The 16,515-nt window shown below is 50.4% G+C and overlaps 1 protein-coding gene across 7 annotated transcripts in view; it reads right to left on the bottom strand.

The window, feature by feature from the left end:
* Positions 1-15,451, bottom strand: part of Mroh2a (maestro heat like repeat family member 2A) — a 39,161-nt gene extending 23,710 nt beyond the window's left edge. For 6 of the 7 annotated variants that reach the window (XM_076549545.1, XM_076549551.1, XM_076549549.1 and 3 more), the window contains exons 1-16: positions 15,233-15,448; positions 14,344-14,439; positions 14,083-14,264; positions 11,969-12,100; positions 11,683-11,845; positions 9,010-9,108; positions 7,800-7,951; positions 7,164-7,307; positions 5,772-5,864; positions 5,528-5,606; positions 5,314-5,427; positions 3,809-3,885; positions 2,931-3,050; positions 2,553-2,663; positions 1,364-1,511; positions 267-307 (exon numbers count right to left, since the gene is read on the bottom strand). In XM_076549545.1, coding sequence (XP_076405660.1) covers positions 267-307; positions 1,364-1,511; positions 2,553-2,663; positions 2,931-3,050; positions 3,809-3,885; positions 5,314-5,427; positions 5,528-5,606; positions 5,772-5,864; positions 7,164-7,307; positions 7,800-7,951; positions 9,010-9,108; positions 11,683-11,845; positions 11,969-12,100; positions 14,083-14,264; positions 14,344-14,425 — 1,737 coding nt within the window. In that variant the 5' untranslated portion in view covers positions 14,426-14,439; positions 15,233-15,448. Of the gene's footprint in view, positions 1-266; positions 308-1,363; positions 1,512-2,552; positions 2,664-2,930; positions 3,051-3,808; positions 3,886-5,313; positions 5,428-5,527; positions 5,607-5,771; positions 5,865-7,163; positions 7,308-7,799; positions 7,952-9,009; positions 9,109-11,682; positions 11,846-11,968; positions 12,101-14,082; positions 14,265-14,343; positions 14,440-15,232 lie in introns of all 7 variants that reach the window. The other variant, XM_076549548.1, reaches the window with a different exon arrangement.
* Positions 15,452-16,515: the final 1,064 nt, after the last annotated feature.

Raw genomic sequence — 16,515 nt, 5'->3', positions numbered from 1 at the left:
TTAGTGCCCACAGGACTGAGCCTTCCTTGGGGCAGATAGGCTGTGGGTGGTGTTCTTGACATAGGAATCTGAGAGCAGATCCTGGCCAGGTCCCCTGACATCTGAGCCCACTGTCCCCGGTGTACCATCTCAAGAAGGACAGCATGACCTTGGGACATGTTATGCCCAATATCCAGCATCTTTATTGCATCCCTGCTCCCTCCTCCCTCTGGAGCACTGAGAAGCGCAAGGAAGATGCCCCAGGCTGGAGCATGTCAGCCACTCACCAGGAGATGGGCCAGAAGCTTTTGGGGTGCAGGCAGGTCCACTGAGGAAGCAAGAGGAACCCCAAATGAGGATGCGATGCCTGGCCCATGTCAAGATGTATCCTATATCCCCCAAGGGAGACACCTTTGAAGGTGATTTCCCAGAATTATTACTATTGCCCTCATCCCAGGTAAAGACTGGGTCTGCCCAGGGGGTTTTCTTATGAAGAACACCATTGGCTCCTTCCAGGAAGGAGGGGAAGTTTGGCTCATGGGCCTGGTCTAGATGACATCTTTTCAGGATGTGAGGTTTGTTTTTGAATGGGCATGCCAGGGCAATATCGTGTCTCCTACTGTACACCTCGGCCTCTCTCCTGCTAGCAGTAACTTGGCCCCCACCCTGTCCCCCTCCTGTCCAGTCTGTAGGCTTTGGGAACCAGTTGAACCCTGGAAAACAAAGCAACAGCACTCGGGTGGACAAAGGAGAGCAAGGGCTGGGCTGCTGCAGGTGTGGAGACCCGAGAGAGTCAGGGTTGAAAGGTCGCAGCCACCACCGTGGGTCACTTAAGCTTCCCAGCTTGAACTCAGTCAGCAGGCCCTGCTCTTTGTCATCCTGGGATGGAAAAGATCCCCCTAAAGCTGCTAGTCATGCCTGACCCTGTGAAGCCCAGGCTGAGAGAGCAGCCCCTGGACCGGAAGTGGTAGGGAGGCGGGAGAGCAGACATGATGTAGCTGGGCCTGGTCACTTGAGAGCTTGTGCTGACACTGGACCACAGTAGGGTCAGTTGACGGAAGAGTTGATTGGGATGCCACAGTTCCTCGAGATGACTCAGAGGAGCTGGGCAGGGCAAAGGCCCACAAAGGCCACAACTAGAGCTGGGTTCAGGAGCAGCTCCCTCCTTGTCCCTGCCCAGGACGAGATCTGGAGAGGTGGGGATGTGATGAATGGGCTACCAGGAGGGAGTCTGCAGGGTTTAACCCCTCTCCAGACACAGCAGGGAAGATTCTGGACCTTTCCTGGGGAAGGGGAAATTTGGTTGATAAAGACACCATGAGAAGGGGCACAAAGAGCCAGTCCACCTGCCCCTTCCCACTAGTTAAACTAGGATGCCACCCACCATGCTTGCTCTTTCCAGCCATTCCAGCCTCTGTGTCTTTGCCATGAATCTGGTTCTCTGCCAGGTTCGTGAGACTGATACAGATGGGAGTCAATGCCTCTGTGTAGTCCGTTTCCATGATGTAGCAGAGGAGCCTCACCCAGAACTCCTGGGGCAGAGATGGGGAGAGGGGGACCCGGGATCAGTTAGAGGTATCCTATGCTGCCCCCCCACCCCCAGTATTAGCCAGGCTCCACCCAGGCTAAAACCCTGTAGACTCCCTCCTGGTAGCTGTGGTAGGTATGGACCCTATCTGTAATCTATCTAAAATACCCACAGGCTTGGCCCTCAACTGACTTTCCTGCCCACCGTGGACTTTTTCGGAGGCATCCAGATGGCATCCACCCAGCCCTGGTAGCCTCATATCCACTCTACATCCAGTACATCCTTTGACCAGGGCCTTCCTCTAGGTCCCAGATTCTCTGAATTGCTAACTAGAAAGGAAATCCACCGGCGCTTGCCAGTTGTGATACTCGGGTTTATTGGTCAACTTGTCCGGGCAAGTGTACCCACTTATTAAACCAAATACTAGTCCAGCCTGACTCTGCACATGTCTGCATACAGCTGTGATGAAAGTCCAATCCATAAAGAAGATTGTCCTTGAATGCAGGCAGTTGAAAGGCCTGAAGAGCAGAACATTTCAGAAAAAGAAATTTTGCCACAAAATGACAGCTTTCTCCACTGCCTACAACTCCAGCTTGCACCCTGAAGCCTGCACCCTGCAGCCTGCACCTTCTAGCTCATATCTCTGGTTGCCACTGGATAGGAAGCATCCTGCCTATGGCTTTACTTCTTGGACAATCAATCGCTCATTCCTTTCTTGATGCTGTCTTGATATTTTTTTTCCCCTGCCTTGTTGCTGTGTCTCATCTGGTACACTTATTTCTCCTGTAACCTGGGACCCCTGAGGTCATATTGAGCCTGCACTTACTGAACTGTAGAATGTCCCCCAAAGGAACTTTAAAATAACGGGCATACTTCTGGCAAAAAGGCAAATGCTACATACCGAGACCTACTGTACGCCAGCCACCGCTCTAGCCACTGGGGGTTCAGAGATGGAGAATAGCTAGGTTCCTCTACCAGCCTTCAAAATGTGACCAGGAGCCATCATCATGCCTATGGTAGCCCACCGGGTGGGAGGTGGACTCACATTGGTCATGCCACTGATAGAAGAAGTTATGATCTTCACAGTATCCATGGTTACTTTGTGTACCATCTTCTCTTCCAAGTCCCTCTGATAAAAGCATTCCCGGCGGTTTGTCTAGAAGACAGAACCAAGACATTCCTGCAGGTAGGGACTGGCCATGGTCTCAGGGGTAGTCTACTTTGCTCCCTGCCCAGACACTGGGTCCTAGGATGTTAAGAGTTGTGCCTGGGCCTCGTTCCTGGGAGACTGCACAAGTCTAGTCCATACCGGCAGGGTAACTATGACCCCACACAGGTCCAAACAGGCACTCAGTGAAGCGTTCTTTGTTCAGCACTTGGTAATCCATTTCTAAAGTGCAGTTATCCCATGAGGGCCACTCACCAGCTTGTAGGTAGATAAGGTGAGCTGCACAGACACATATTTCAGACCCCAGCCTTTGATCTTTTCCTGGAAGCCTGACAGAACCAGCTGGCCAATGATTCGTAGAATGGCCATCCGTACCTGTGGGGACAGGGTGGGGACAGCTGAGGAGGGCCATAGAGATCTGCATCTAATAATCTTGTGACACGAGACACCCAGGAACTGTGGGTGCTCTTGCTTGGAAGGGATTCCAGGGGATACCTGGCTACTCTCCATTCTGGCCATCACCCCTTTCCTCATAGACATCTTCGTTCCATTCTCACATTAGTGGCTTGGTCTTAGCAGCCTCAGCTGGGAGACCCATTGTCCCCTCTCATCCCCCTCAGGTACACAGTAAAACACACTATGGTAGGGTTTTACCTACAAAAATTACAAAACTAGTAACTATGTGGCTTCCAGATTTTGGAGCCAGCTCTGTTTAAATCTATTCCCAACACACATGCCCCACTTCATGCTCCTTAGAGCATCCGTGAACATCTCTGCCCTGGCGCTGCTTCTCCAGCCTAAGCAGCATTCCAAGCTAGCTGTGGCTGCCCTGCAGCCCAGGACGGTGGTATTTAGCTAGCTGAGGGTGTGTGGGGAAGAATGTCCTCTAGTTACTTTTCTCACAAGCAGTAAAGACTACTACATAAACTCTGTGTGTCCAGTGACCTTTCCTCCCTGCAAGGCAGAGTCTAAGCATACTGCTTTGAAAATCCCTGGTCCTAGATAAGGAGCGTCTCAGCGACAGACCAACAGTTCTCACTGGCTCAGCTTTGCCTTGTCTCCACTCAGAACTATTCCATCTGAGGCCTCCACCCTCAACCCTAGCTACCCTGGCAGGGTCCCCTTCCTGTTACCTTAGACCGAGTGTCAGAAAGAGTGTTCTTGACCACCCGGATGGCCAGGTAGATGGTCTTAATGTTCATTTTGGGGTCTGAAAGAGAAAGACCAGCCTGGGGAACTATGGCTCAGGAAGACATCAGGAGTCTTGTCCCTGACACACCACATTCAATTCCCTCTCACAGACCAGTGTTAGAGTCACTGTCTTAGAACTCTCATGATTCTCCCCGAACACAGCCTTTTCTTCCCCATGCATGCACATGTGGAGGTCGGAAGTGCATGCCCTATGTCTACCTCTATCACTCTCCACCTTATTGGGTTTTTTTTGAGACAGGATCTCTCACTGAACTTTGAGTTCAGTTCAGCTAAGCTGGCTGACCAATGAGTTCCAGGGATCCACTTGTTTCTGACCCCCATCCCCAGCATGGGTTATAGACATAAGCTGCTACAGTCAGCTTTTTACAGGAGTGTTGTGTTGTGTAACAGTCTTTTTGTACACTGTGAAAATGTGTTGCTTTCATTGGTTTAATAAAGAGCTAAATGGCCAACAGCTAGGCAGGAGTAGATTAGGTGGGACTTGCAGACAGGGGAGAGCTCGCTGGGATCAAGAAGGGTGTAGTCACCAGGAGAAGCAGGATGAACATGCCATGCTGAAGAAAGGTGCTGCCACATGGCAGAATGTAGATAAGAAATACGGGTTAATTTAAATTGTAAGAGCTAGTTAGTAACAAGCCTAAGCTATGGACTGAGCATTTACAATTAATATTAAGTCTCTGTGTGGCTATTTGGTAGATGGCTGGTGGGACAGAAAAGTCTGCCTACAGTGTTGGGAGTCTGAACACAGGTAGTCATGCTTGGATGACAAGCACTTTACCCATGGAGCCATTGCCCTGGTCTCCATCCAGGTACTCTAATGTTTTACTCTAGTGCAATGATTTAATGAATATCTTAGTCCAATTATCTTTGGGTAATTATTGCCTCGAGACAATTGTCAAAAAGATTGTTAAACCCAAGGTTTGGTCCCTATCCAACTAAGCACCCAGACTTGTTTAGCAATTTGAACCCATCACTGAAGTGTGAAGAGCTGGTTTCCTGTGGCCCCTGGCTAGTAACAAGCAAATCCAGTCCCCAAACAATTTGTGTAATAATGGTTTGTTTGGTTTATTTTTATTTTATGTGTGTGAGCATTTTGCCTGAATGAGAAGAAGGTGTTGAAGGTAAATGCTAAGTCTGTGGACTTGGGGTTATACCTGTAAGGTTGAGGCCAACCTTACAACCAGCCTCCAAGAGAGTTGGAGGTCAGTTGCAGGATTCAGGCTAACTGTGAAAATCAAGTTCAGAGGGCAGAGATATGGAAGCACCACAGTACATTCAAGATTGAGAAATACAAAGCAATCAAGAGACTTGGCCCACCCAACCGTGACCACAGAAATAGGAAGGAGAGCCAGTGTCTCAGACAGGAGTGCCACTGCCTCTCCCCCTACACTCTGCCCGTGGTGCCTGTCCACTCCAGCTGGCTCACCATCTGCGCTCACCACTGCCCTGATGAGGGCCAGTGTCCCCACACGGATAGCCTCCTTGCTCATCTCCACCTGGCTGAAGAAGAACTTCATCAGCTCCTTGGGGTAGGAGCGGGCTGCAGGGCGGAAGGAACAGTCAGTCAGGGCTGACAGGCTCTGCCTCAATTCCTGCACTCAGCAAGGGGCTGGGCCTCCCCAGGTCCCTGCAGACCTCACCCAGGGCTATGAAACAGTGCACGATCTCCATCAGGTTTTGACTGCTGAACTGCTGCTGAGCTGGGGCTTTGGTGCACACCTAGGGAGCAGGGTGCAGGGAGGGTTAGGGCCTTGCAGGGCACTGGCCACATGGGCAGTCCAGCCAGATGAGCCTGCATGCCAGCAGGATGCAGTGGGGAGGGGAAAGCCATGTCCTGTGCAGTTTCCTGCTGACCGCCTTGGGGGATGCCCTCAATGTCCTCACCTGGACATGCAGCTCTGTGAAAATGGGGTGTAGCAGCATCGGAGGGATGGGGGTGTTGGTGGTGACTGATGCTTCTAGAATCTGCCTCAAGACCTGCAAGAGGGATGGGCGGAAGGCTGCAGGTGACTGTTCCACTCTGGTTCCTTGCTACTCGGCAGGCCACTGAGTCACGTACGATACAGGTTCCCCGGGCCCACCCCAACCCCACTCCAGATGACTGGATGCAGAGGCGTGCTTTCTCTCAGAAGGATTGGATCTGACCCTACATTCCCACCAGCCCTGGATGACTTCTGTGCCCAATAAACTTTGAGTGTGCTCTGGGCCACTGAGAAAGCATTTAAGGATCTTTCCACCTCTCTTGTTCACTGGTGTGTGTGTGTGTGTGTGTGTGTGTGTGTGTGTGTGTGTGTGTGTGACTCGAAGTCTATTCTTCATCCACAGTGATATTCACAGGTGGCTCCCTTGATCTGTCCTGTTCGTTTCTGCTCCTTGCTTTTACAGTAAAGGCCGGTGTCCTGCCCATTTGTTCCGTATTTCATTGTGCCCCAGCCCAGGCCAGGCCTCCACCCAGAGCCTGAAAAATCTCTGTTGGGTCCCAGAATTGCACAAATGCCAGGGAACAGAACACTGAAGTCTAAAAACTAGAAGCAGCATTTCTTAAAAAAACACCGCAGGAAAAGAAAATCTGACGAGCCAAGGCTGCAGAGAATCATTTGACTCTGGGGCCCAGAGGAAGGGCTCCAGGCTCCTTTTTATAGCCACAGGTTATACAAGGGCAGAGAGTACACACTGGATTTATGGCATTCGGGCGTCTCAGTGTCTCAGGACTTGAGCTAGCACTCTCAGGACACTTCTGAGATGGAGGGGATCCAGGATTTATGACTTCTTATTACAGGGCGTCAGTTTAAAATGTTTGCATAGGCATGGGTTCATTTAAAATGCCTTTCCCCTGCCTGGGAGAATGCAGAGAAAAGGGTCAAAGCGGCCATCTGTCCTAAGACCCTCAGGAATATGTGTATGGGCTACAAGTGTAAAATTCTGTTTTCATATTCCCGGGCTCTTCAGTCTCCCCTTCACACACGTTAGTGAACTCATTCCACCCAGAGCTCTAGGCTGTGCCCTTTTTCTTAGAAATAAAGTCTCTTTGGGTATAACTGCTTAAGGGTCCAAACAGCCCAAGGGTCTTAGTTACAGTATCCCTAAAAATCTAAAGGAAAGCCATGTCCCACCCCCCATGACCTCCTGGACCCTTTGAGATCCTCCAACCTGAAATCACAGCTTGTCTGTGATACTATCAGGTTCCCCAGTGCCATGTAGGGCACAGGCGTCGGGCCTGCTGGCACCCTGTGGACTCTTGAAGATCAGGGTTTCTTCAGTCTGGCCCTCCCTCACCTGTGTGATGAAGAGGGCCTCCAGGCCACCCTGAAACTCGGCCAGTAGCAGGGGAATATAGTCATACACCTGTTCCCGCAGGTCATCGTTGGGCAGGAGAAGGCTGAGCATGGGCCTTAGAGACTTGATGACCCCCAGTTTCACCTGCATAAAAAGTGAGGCCCCAGAGTCGCAGCCCCGGAGTCTCAGCTGCCACTCAAACACCCGCCAGCATCATACGGTGCCCAGGCTTCACCCTGAAGCCCCACCGTGGTTAATGAAGTGGGGCCAGACCATCAGATGGGAGTCCCACTCCTAAGTCAATTGACCTTGGCCGCTGCTAAATCTTTCTGGGCCTCACTTTCCTTGTTTGTAAAGTGGTCTTGCCTCAGAGAGTTGGTATGAACACAGTGTTCATGGACAAGACGTCCAAAGGTCGCCTGGAATGGAGCAAGTGCCCTCAGATCTCCAGACCTCATCTGAAAGCTCTCTGTGGGCCGTGGCCAAAGTCTAGCCCTTGGAGCAAGCCTCCAGAGTCCACTCCGTCCCAGGGTCTCTGGTGCTCCAGGAATGAGGCTGAACCCCGAAGCCCTGCAGCACCTTGTGGGGAGTGTGACACAGGGGAATGCAGGGGCCTCTGAGCACAGCAGGTCTCACCTCGAGGTCCTGGTGGCGCAGCCACACCGTCACAAAGTATCGGTACATTGGGAAGAGCTTCATGGCAAACTGGTCCTCGGTCATCACGGGGTACAGACTGTCCTCCAGGTGCCGCAGGTAAAACTGCACCGTCTCGCAGAACGTCTCCATGGCTGCCAGCAGCGGGACAGGAGGTGGGACCAGAGGGGTAGGGGTTGGAGCCTCTCCTCCCATGCTCACCTGTGGGCTCCTGAGCCCCCTCCTCTTTGCTCTGCTCACCCTGTGCAGCGCCCCCCACCCCCCAATTCTGTATGTCCATGTAAGCACTGAGCACACAGGTGTGCCTACGCCCTTCCTCTTGGGGCTGCAGAGTCAGAGCAGAGGCCACAATCTTGTGATTTCAATAAGGGCAGAGGCAAACACGCAGCACCTTCTTTTTCTTAGGCATGAGGGGTTTGGGGCCCCAACTAGTGTCAAATACCCAAATCACAGGGCCAGATGACCAGATGTCACCAGCCTCCAGGGACGTCCTCCCTGCCTGTTCCTATGCCGCCAGTCACCCGCCTCTGAAATGCTTAAGCACAGAGCAAGCTACACTGAGTCACAGCCAGGACCACGGTCTTCTAAAGTGTACCTATAAGCCTCAGCCATCTGCCTCCAAGGGGTCAGGCCACACACTGTACTGGTTAGGTTTTATCAGCTTAACACAAGCTCCAGTCATCTGGAAGAGGAACCTCAAATGATAAAACATCTCCATCAGACTGGCCTGTAGGCGTGTGTGTGTGTGTGTGTGTGTGTGTGTGTGTGTGTGTGTGTGTGTGTAGGGGGGGGTGCATTTTCTTGATTACCAATTGATGTGGGAGGGCCCAGCCCATTATGGGAGGTGTCACCCTGGCGCAGGTGGTCCTTGGTTGTATAAGAAAGCAGGCTGAGCAATTCATGGGGAACACGCTAAGAAGCAGCCGTCCTCCGTGGCCTCTAGTTTCTGCCTCCATGTTCCTGCCCTGACTTCCCTTCACAAGTTGTAAGCTGAAATAAACCCTTTCCTCCTCAAGTGGCTTTTGGCCATGGTGTCTACCACAGCAACAGAAACCAAATGGTGTGAACCAAACAAAGTAGGAGACTGAGCAGCCACTGGGCTGGGAAACAACACACCTCTCCTTCGGCACGCCCCTTCCCATCCCTTCCCTCCTTTCTCCCGCCCGTGCCCAGTCCCGCATGGGACACGCACCACTGCAGATCACCTGGCGCATCTTGGCTTCGTTGGCGAGTCTCAGCATCGTGAATATGGTAGCCAAGGTAATGCCCATGTACGGCATGAACTCAAACACTGTAGGACATTGAGAGGCCACAGGGAAAAGGTGAGAAGGGAGAAGGCAGAGAGGGTGACCCTGCCACCTACCGCCGTCAGACTCTACGGTCTACCAGGAAACCCTTTGCCGTGGCTGAGATGGCAGGAAATAGGCTGAGGTCAGTCATGGCTGGAAAGAGTGAATTTAAAGCAAGAGCAGGGGGAAAGCATGGGAGGAGGAGCAGGGAAGAGTGGAGGGACCGAGGAGGGGGCCAGGAGCCCCACCGATGCGGAAAGAAAGGGAGGGTCCTGGCCAGGGAGCATGTCTGTCTCACCGGCATAGGTCTGTGAAGACCCAGCGTTGTCTGTTCTTGGATGGATGCTGGCAGATGTGGTGGGGATCCACAGAGAAATACAGCAGACGGGACTTACAGACATGGAGAGAGTCCCGTGGTGGACCCCAGAATCTGGACCCATCCCTCCCTCCAAACCTGGTCCCTTCACTCAAGATGAGAGCACTCTTCCACACTTCCTCAGATTCTATATTAAAATTGTGTTTCTAATAATTGACTCATTCTCCACTCACCTCCCTAGCTGGGTCCCACTTTCCAGGTCTTTTAGTGTCAGTATCTGTAGGCCTAGGCGCTCCTGTGCCCCTGGGCCATCTGGTTGCCAGCTCCTTTTCCCCTCAACTCCCAGCCAGGCTTCCATTCCCAGCATGCCAGGCAATGTTCCCCCTCCTCCAACTGCCCCCTCTAAAGAAGTGGCCATGTGGTACCCCGGCCTTCTCTGGACTACAGGTGGCTCTGACTTACAGTGGCCTGACTTCACAGTGATGCAAACGCTATCTGCCCTTGCTTCCACCTTTGATGTTGGACCTTTTCCTATAAGGGATGTAGACACCCCTCCTTCAGAGCCCTAAGCAACCTGCCCCTACAGAGAAAGACTACGCTCAGCCCACCGTGTGGCTAAGCCAGGATGTTGGCACGTCAATCGGGCTCAGCGCATCTTTACTAAGGATATTTTCATCTCTCATGGGTCCATCCGAATGTAGTCCCATGGTAAATTGAGGAGCATCTGTATTGCTCTTCTCCCAGACCCTGATACCACCCTGAGGTGCTCTTGGGGTGCCTCTTAAGAGGTTACATTAGGGCTTCTCCAGGCTGGGTCCCTCTTATTCTCTGAGTGACAGTGGTTTTGAAACCCAACTGCAAGCCAAAGCCACAGAAAGGCCACAGCCAGACCTGATCTCTGACCTCTTCAGACAGAAATCGCATTCCTTCCTGGCCTCTCTCTGTTGACCTCTCTCAAAACCAGATCATTCCCTGGAACACTCAAACTCGCTCCTTGTGTTTCCAGTCTCAGGAGTGATTCTCTACATCCCGGTGACCAATTCCTTCACTGCTCCGTTCAGAGCAGTGACAGGTCCCATCAACAAGGCCCACTCACAGCTGTCCACTACCTAGTGACTATGTCCCAGCCGAAGCACGGTCTTCTCCCACTGGGTACCTCCCACCCTTTTCCATCTACACAGTGGCCAGAGTTTTTCCCCTGGAACCCGAATTCCATCAGACACTGCAGCTTAGAAACCTTTGCTAGCTTACTGTGCCTTTAATGAAGCCTAGAGCCCTGCCTGCATCCCTCACTTAATGCCCACATCCTTACTCTGTACTTCTTCATCCTTCAGAGAAACCAAGTTCTTTCTTGTCCCATATCCTTTGCACATGGTGTTCTCAACAAGCAGGGTGTTCTCTTCCATCATGTTCTCCACACACATGCCTTTCTCCCATCTTCCAGTCTCAGCTAGAATATGGCTATCTTTTTTTTTTTTTTTTTTTTTTTTTTTTTTTTTTTTTTTTTTTTTTTTTTTTTTTGGTTTTTCGAGACAGGGTTTCTCTGCGTAGCTTTGCGCCTTTCCTGGAGCTCACTTGGTAGCCCAGGCTGGCCTCGAACTCACAGAGATCCGCCTGGCTCTGCCTCCCGAGTGCTGGGATTAAAGGCGTGCGCCACCACCGCCCGGCTGAATATGGCTATCTTACTAAGAGCCCGCCCCTCTGCTGGTCTCAGCCAACTTGACGGCCCTCTTCACAGCTGGCATCTCATAAATGTTTCTTTTCTCATTTCCTTGCTTGTGGACCCATAACCACATGTGTCCCACAGGAATCACATGTGTTTTCCTCATCACTGGGACCCAGCATCCACCACAGGCACATCTGGGCCAAGAGCTCAGTATGTTTCTGTAGGTGGACAGAAGAAGGAGAAAATAAACCGAGAAATGGAGGTAGAGAGATAGAAAACAGTGTGTGTGTGTGTGTGTGTGTGTGTGTGTGTGTGTGTGTGTGTGTGTGGAGAGAGAGAGAGAGAGAGAGAGAGAGAGAGAGAGAGAGAGAGAGAGAGAGAACAAAGAAAGGGAGAGTGAGAAACACAGAAATGGAATCTTAGTGGTGAGAACTAGGCACAGATGGGAGTCACAGAGGAAGAGAAACAGGGGTGGAGCCAGAAACAGATAAACTGAAGAGCAGAAGGTGTGCGGAGGGTATGTGTGTGTGGGAGGGGGGGCGCTGGGTCAACCTGAACTGGCCAGGGACCGAGGTAGGGATCTCAGATCTTTACCATTGCCATTGGCCAGCTTGGCCAAGGTGACGATGACAAACTCGTCCGTGAGGTTGAGGGGCTTGAGATGATGCTGCAGCTCATACATGACCAAGCTGAAGTGGTTTCGGGACAGAGCCACCAGAGTCTCGCTGGCCACTTCAGCTGTCTCGAAACTCTCCATCTGCAGGGGACAAGAGAGACACCACTACCACCCTCCTGGCTCCCTTAGGCTCACTCTGTCTCAGTCCCATGTCTCTGTCTTCAGTTCCTGGGCCCTCAGAAGGAAGAATCCAGGCCCCACTACCTCTGTGATATCTCTCATCTGCTTGGAGGCGATGGCCACCAGCCTTTGTATGCAGCGCTCCTCCATCTCCCCTTCCTGTTGGATGATCTCCTGCAGGATGTTGTAGATGTTCACCTTGCGCTGGGTAGAAATCTGGGAACAAGCATGGCAGGTGACAGGAGGGGCAGAGCCTCCCCCAGCAGCGCCGTCTCCACTCCCTGCCTCTCCTCCCTTCTTCGGTCCACCTAGAAAAGGGATCTGCCCTTCCCCAGCCATCTTGTCTCAGATCTCTACTCCTCCATCTCCAGTCCTTCCCAACTCTGCCCACTCATCCAACACTCCTTGCCCCTAAGATTTGCAAATTATTTCTCTCGGCTCAGTCAATATTCAGCCAGGCAGGTGTCATACGGTCAACACACAATGTCTTTCACACACTAAACACTGTCAGGCTTGAGAGCCAAAGGGGCAGCCTCACCCTGCCCTTTGCCCTGGCCAAGGACTCAAGACAGGCAACATCTTTCTTTCTCCCCTGCAACTTCTATGTAGGCAGCATTTAGCACCACATAAGGTGACCTGATTTAGGATGGGTTGGACAGATGGCTTGTGTACTTGGGTAATTACATATGAGAATGACTTTTATTGTGTGCATGTAGGGGAAGGGCATGTGTGCATGTAGGCGAAGGGCATGTGTACATGCGTGTATGTGTGCATGTAGGGGAAGGGCATGTGTGCATGTGTGCGTGAATGTGTATGGAGACCAGGGGACAGCCTTAGGTGTTGTTCTTCAGATGCTGTTCGCTTTGGTTTTGTTTGTTTGTTTGTTTTTAAACAGTGTCTCTCACTGGCCTGGAGCTTACCATGTAGACTAGACTCGCTTCCCCATCCAGACCCAGAGATCCTCCTGTCTCTGTCTCCTGATTGCTGAGATTATAAATTCACACCACATTCTTTTTTTTTTTTTTAATGTGAGTTCTGAGAATTACACTTAGGCTTCTGTGTTTACAAGGCAAGCACTTTACTGACTGAGCTCTCTTGCCAGCCTGGTGGCCCATATTCAATCAGGTATGACGAGCCACCCATAAGGAATAAGGGTGATTTTATATGCAGCTTCCTGAGTCGAGGTGTTGAACTCTGAACACAGAGAAACAATGAGATCATAGTAACTGCTCAGTAAGTTACTCATGGCTCTAGACCTCAGCCATGAAGTCCTCAGCCTTTATAATTATTATCATTGCCCCTTAAGTAGCCTTTGAGACATTTTCCTAAGTGTCCCTGGCCCACAAACCTTTCAAAACCAAGGTATAATGTATATGCATTATGTGCAATTTTCACATTATACATAAAGAGCATGAAAAGGCTGGTAAATAATCATGTTTTCTTTCCTGTGCTTTCTGATACTCTGAGATCTGGGGATGACTAATAATATAGAGCCTGCCCCTCCCAGCAGTAGCCACCTCCTAGGATTAGTTCACTGGTTGCCTGTATGCATGTCTTTTGAGGTAGAAAACAAAATCTATTATAGACTGACTTGGATTCTCTCAAAATCTATATGTTGATGTAATACAGTTGATGGCTTTTGGGTAAGGGCCTTTGGGAGTCAATTGGGATTTAATGAGATCTGAAGGGCGGGGCCCTAATCTGATGGACTGATGTATGTTTGGAAAAATTGGTGCTCCCTGCCCACCTCTCTCCATGGAAGAAAAACCATAAAGATGGTGTCAGACAGCTGTCAGAAAGCCAGGAAGAGCTTCAGCAGAAGCCTTATCTGTGGGTACCTTGGCTATGGCCTTTTAGGATGCAGAACTGAAAGAAAATATACTTCTGGTGTTTCATCACACCAATTATGATCCTCTGACAACCTGAGCAGATGGCAACGCCAGGTAATCCTGAGACCAGTGTCCCCAGCCAGGTGACTCCCAATCCTGCAACACCAGACACACAGATGCCTCTCAAACATGAAATCCCTAACCCCAATGGCCCCAAAGCATCAGTGTCTCTTTTGCCACCCATCTCTGGATCGTGGCCCCTAACACTGCATCCATGGTGGTTGAAAAGGTGTGCTGAATGGTAGGTGGACTCCCAGGCATCTAAAGGTACCTGGACTAAGAAGAGGTATTGAAGGGAGGTGTCTTTACCTCTGGCACCTGCAGGCAGCGGATGAGAGCGTTCATCACCACACAGGGGTCAGTGGTAGCCTTCTCTGTGATTATCACTGAAGCCAAGGTCTTCCGCATGTCCAGTCCCGGCCCTGTGGTGTCTGTCTTTGCTGATTCACTGTCCATGATGTTCAGGAGGTTGGTGACTTGGAAGAATGTACCTGATACATAGATGGTGTAGGTGTGATATTGAGTGGCCAAGAGGGACCAGTGATATGGTGATGTGATTGACTTCCTTACCATCATCCTCTGGCTCGAGAGGTCCAAGATGCTCTGTTTCCCCCAACACATCTTCATTCAACTCAGTGGCTGCTTCTTCCATGTCTCCTCGAGCTCCTTCCATATGGATGAGATAAATACTCAGCATAGCAATACTCCCTTAGATGACCTCCCATGAGTTCACAGGCTTTTTGAAATTCTCCCTTCAGTGTGGGTAGCACCTAGGCTCTATTTGAACCAATAGAATAAGGCAAAGGGAACAGGATGTTCCATCTTGACTGGGCTATATTAATTAGATGCAATGTTTGTAGGAAGTCCCACCTTTGAATTGGTGGCATTGTTGGCAAAGGTGATGGGACTTGACCACTAGTGTCACATTATTCACATGGGACTCTGCACAGACTAGAAAAAGACACTTTGCCACCATTGAAAGGAAAGAGCTGTGATGCTTGCTGTCTATGGTATGAAACTGGGGTTACCAGTCCTGTAACTACAGGAACTGAATTCTGGCAGCAATCACATGCACTGGGAAGAGGCCCTTAAACTCCAGAAAGGAAAGTAGCCCTGTTCTAAGACCATGAACAGTAGACCCAGGTAAGCCACACCCAGATTCCTGCCCACACAGAAACTGGCCATTAAGGAGTTATACTTTGTTACACAGCAAGAGATTAATTCATATGCTTGGAAAAGAAGGACCCTCCCCCTTCTCTGGATATTAGAAATTTGGGACTACAGAACTCAATCTGCTCACTAACTTCAAGGGCTGTTCAGCACCTACAATTTCTTAATGAGTGACAAGCCAGCACAGATGTCTACATGAAGTTCCCACATCCTTCCTTCTCCAGCTCCAGTTCCTCAACCTTCAACTCCAAATAGCTTTTTAGAGGATTCCCAGGACCTAAATACTGGCCTTGTCTCGAAGTCCTCTTCTGGGTAGAACAAAAATGTTGGCTGAGGAAGATCTCTGCTCTTTATCTAATATGCACCAGTGAAAATATGACCAGTGACAGGACCCGCTAGCCACCGCAGAGTGTGAGGCTCCTCCATGGTAATCTTCATGAGGAACAGGACTCCTGGCAGGACAGGAAGTTTCATTAGAACCATCACCGTTAGATCCCAGACCCTTGGAACTTTGAGATCCAACTGCCTCCCTGGGCTGAAATCAAAGCTCCACATCAACTTGCCATTAAACGTGTCTGTACCCAGAGGTGTGTGCTGATGTATGGTGGCCTGTTTGGGAAAGGGAAGTCATTAGTGGGGGTTATAACTCAGTGTCAAAGAGGTGGAGGTAGAGCCAGTATAAACAGGTGCAGTCAAGGCAGATGGAAGGGAGAGAAAAGGACGATGGTGTGGCTGTGGGGAAAGAACAACTCCTTCATCACTAGGACTAGTCAACAGCTAGGTGAGGAGGTGTGTTCCCATGACTAGTCAACAGCTAGGTGAGGAGGTGTGTTCCCATGACTAGTCAACAGCTAGGTGAGGAGGTGTGTTCCTATGACTAGTCAACAGCTAGGTGAGGAATGTGTTCCCATGACTAGTCAACAGCTAGGTGAAGAGTGTTGTTCTCATGACTAGTCAACAGCTAGGTGAGGAGGTGTGTTCCTATGACTAGTCAACAGCTAGGTGAGGAGGTGTGTTCTCATGACTAGATCACAGGTCAGGAGAAGAGGTGTGTTCTCATGACTAGTCCACAGGTCAGATGAGGAGGTGTGTCCTCATGGCAGGACCATGGGCCAGGCAAGAAGGTATGTTCTCACTGAGAATCTCAGAAGATAAGGAACTCCCAAGACCAAGAAGAATAGGTATTCTTCCCTAAACCAAGTAGATACTCAAAGTATCTCCCTGTAGCTAAGACAGCTTGTCAAGGTCAGTGGTTTGTACATGAAAAGCATTGGTTTTGGGGAGACCCTTCAGGCATTTCAGGTCAACAGAATAAGACTTGAGTCATAGTGACCCAAGGTTCCTTCATTACAATTCCAACTCGAGTCTGCAATTTTGCCAAGTGGGAGTTTGTACAGGTTATATGGTTATGTTGTTGTTGTTGTTTTGTTCTGTTCTGCTTTTTGTCAATTCGACCCAAGCTAGGGTCATCTGGAAAATGGCAACCTCAGTTGAGAAAATGCTTAGGTGAGTCTGTGGAACATTATCTGTTTTTAAGCTTTAAAAATTATTTATGTGTATGGGCACTTTGCC

Source organism: Peromyscus maniculatus, chromosome 13 (assembly GCF_049852395.1).
Source record: "Peromyscus maniculatus bairdii isolate BWxNUB_F1_BW_parent chromosome 13, HU_Pman_BW_mat_3.1, whole genome shotgun sequence".
NCBI lineage: Eukaryota > Metazoa > Chordata > Mammalia > Rodentia > Cricetidae > Peromyscus > Peromyscus maniculatus.
This window is presented reverse-complemented; position numbering and strand designations above follow the sequence as displayed.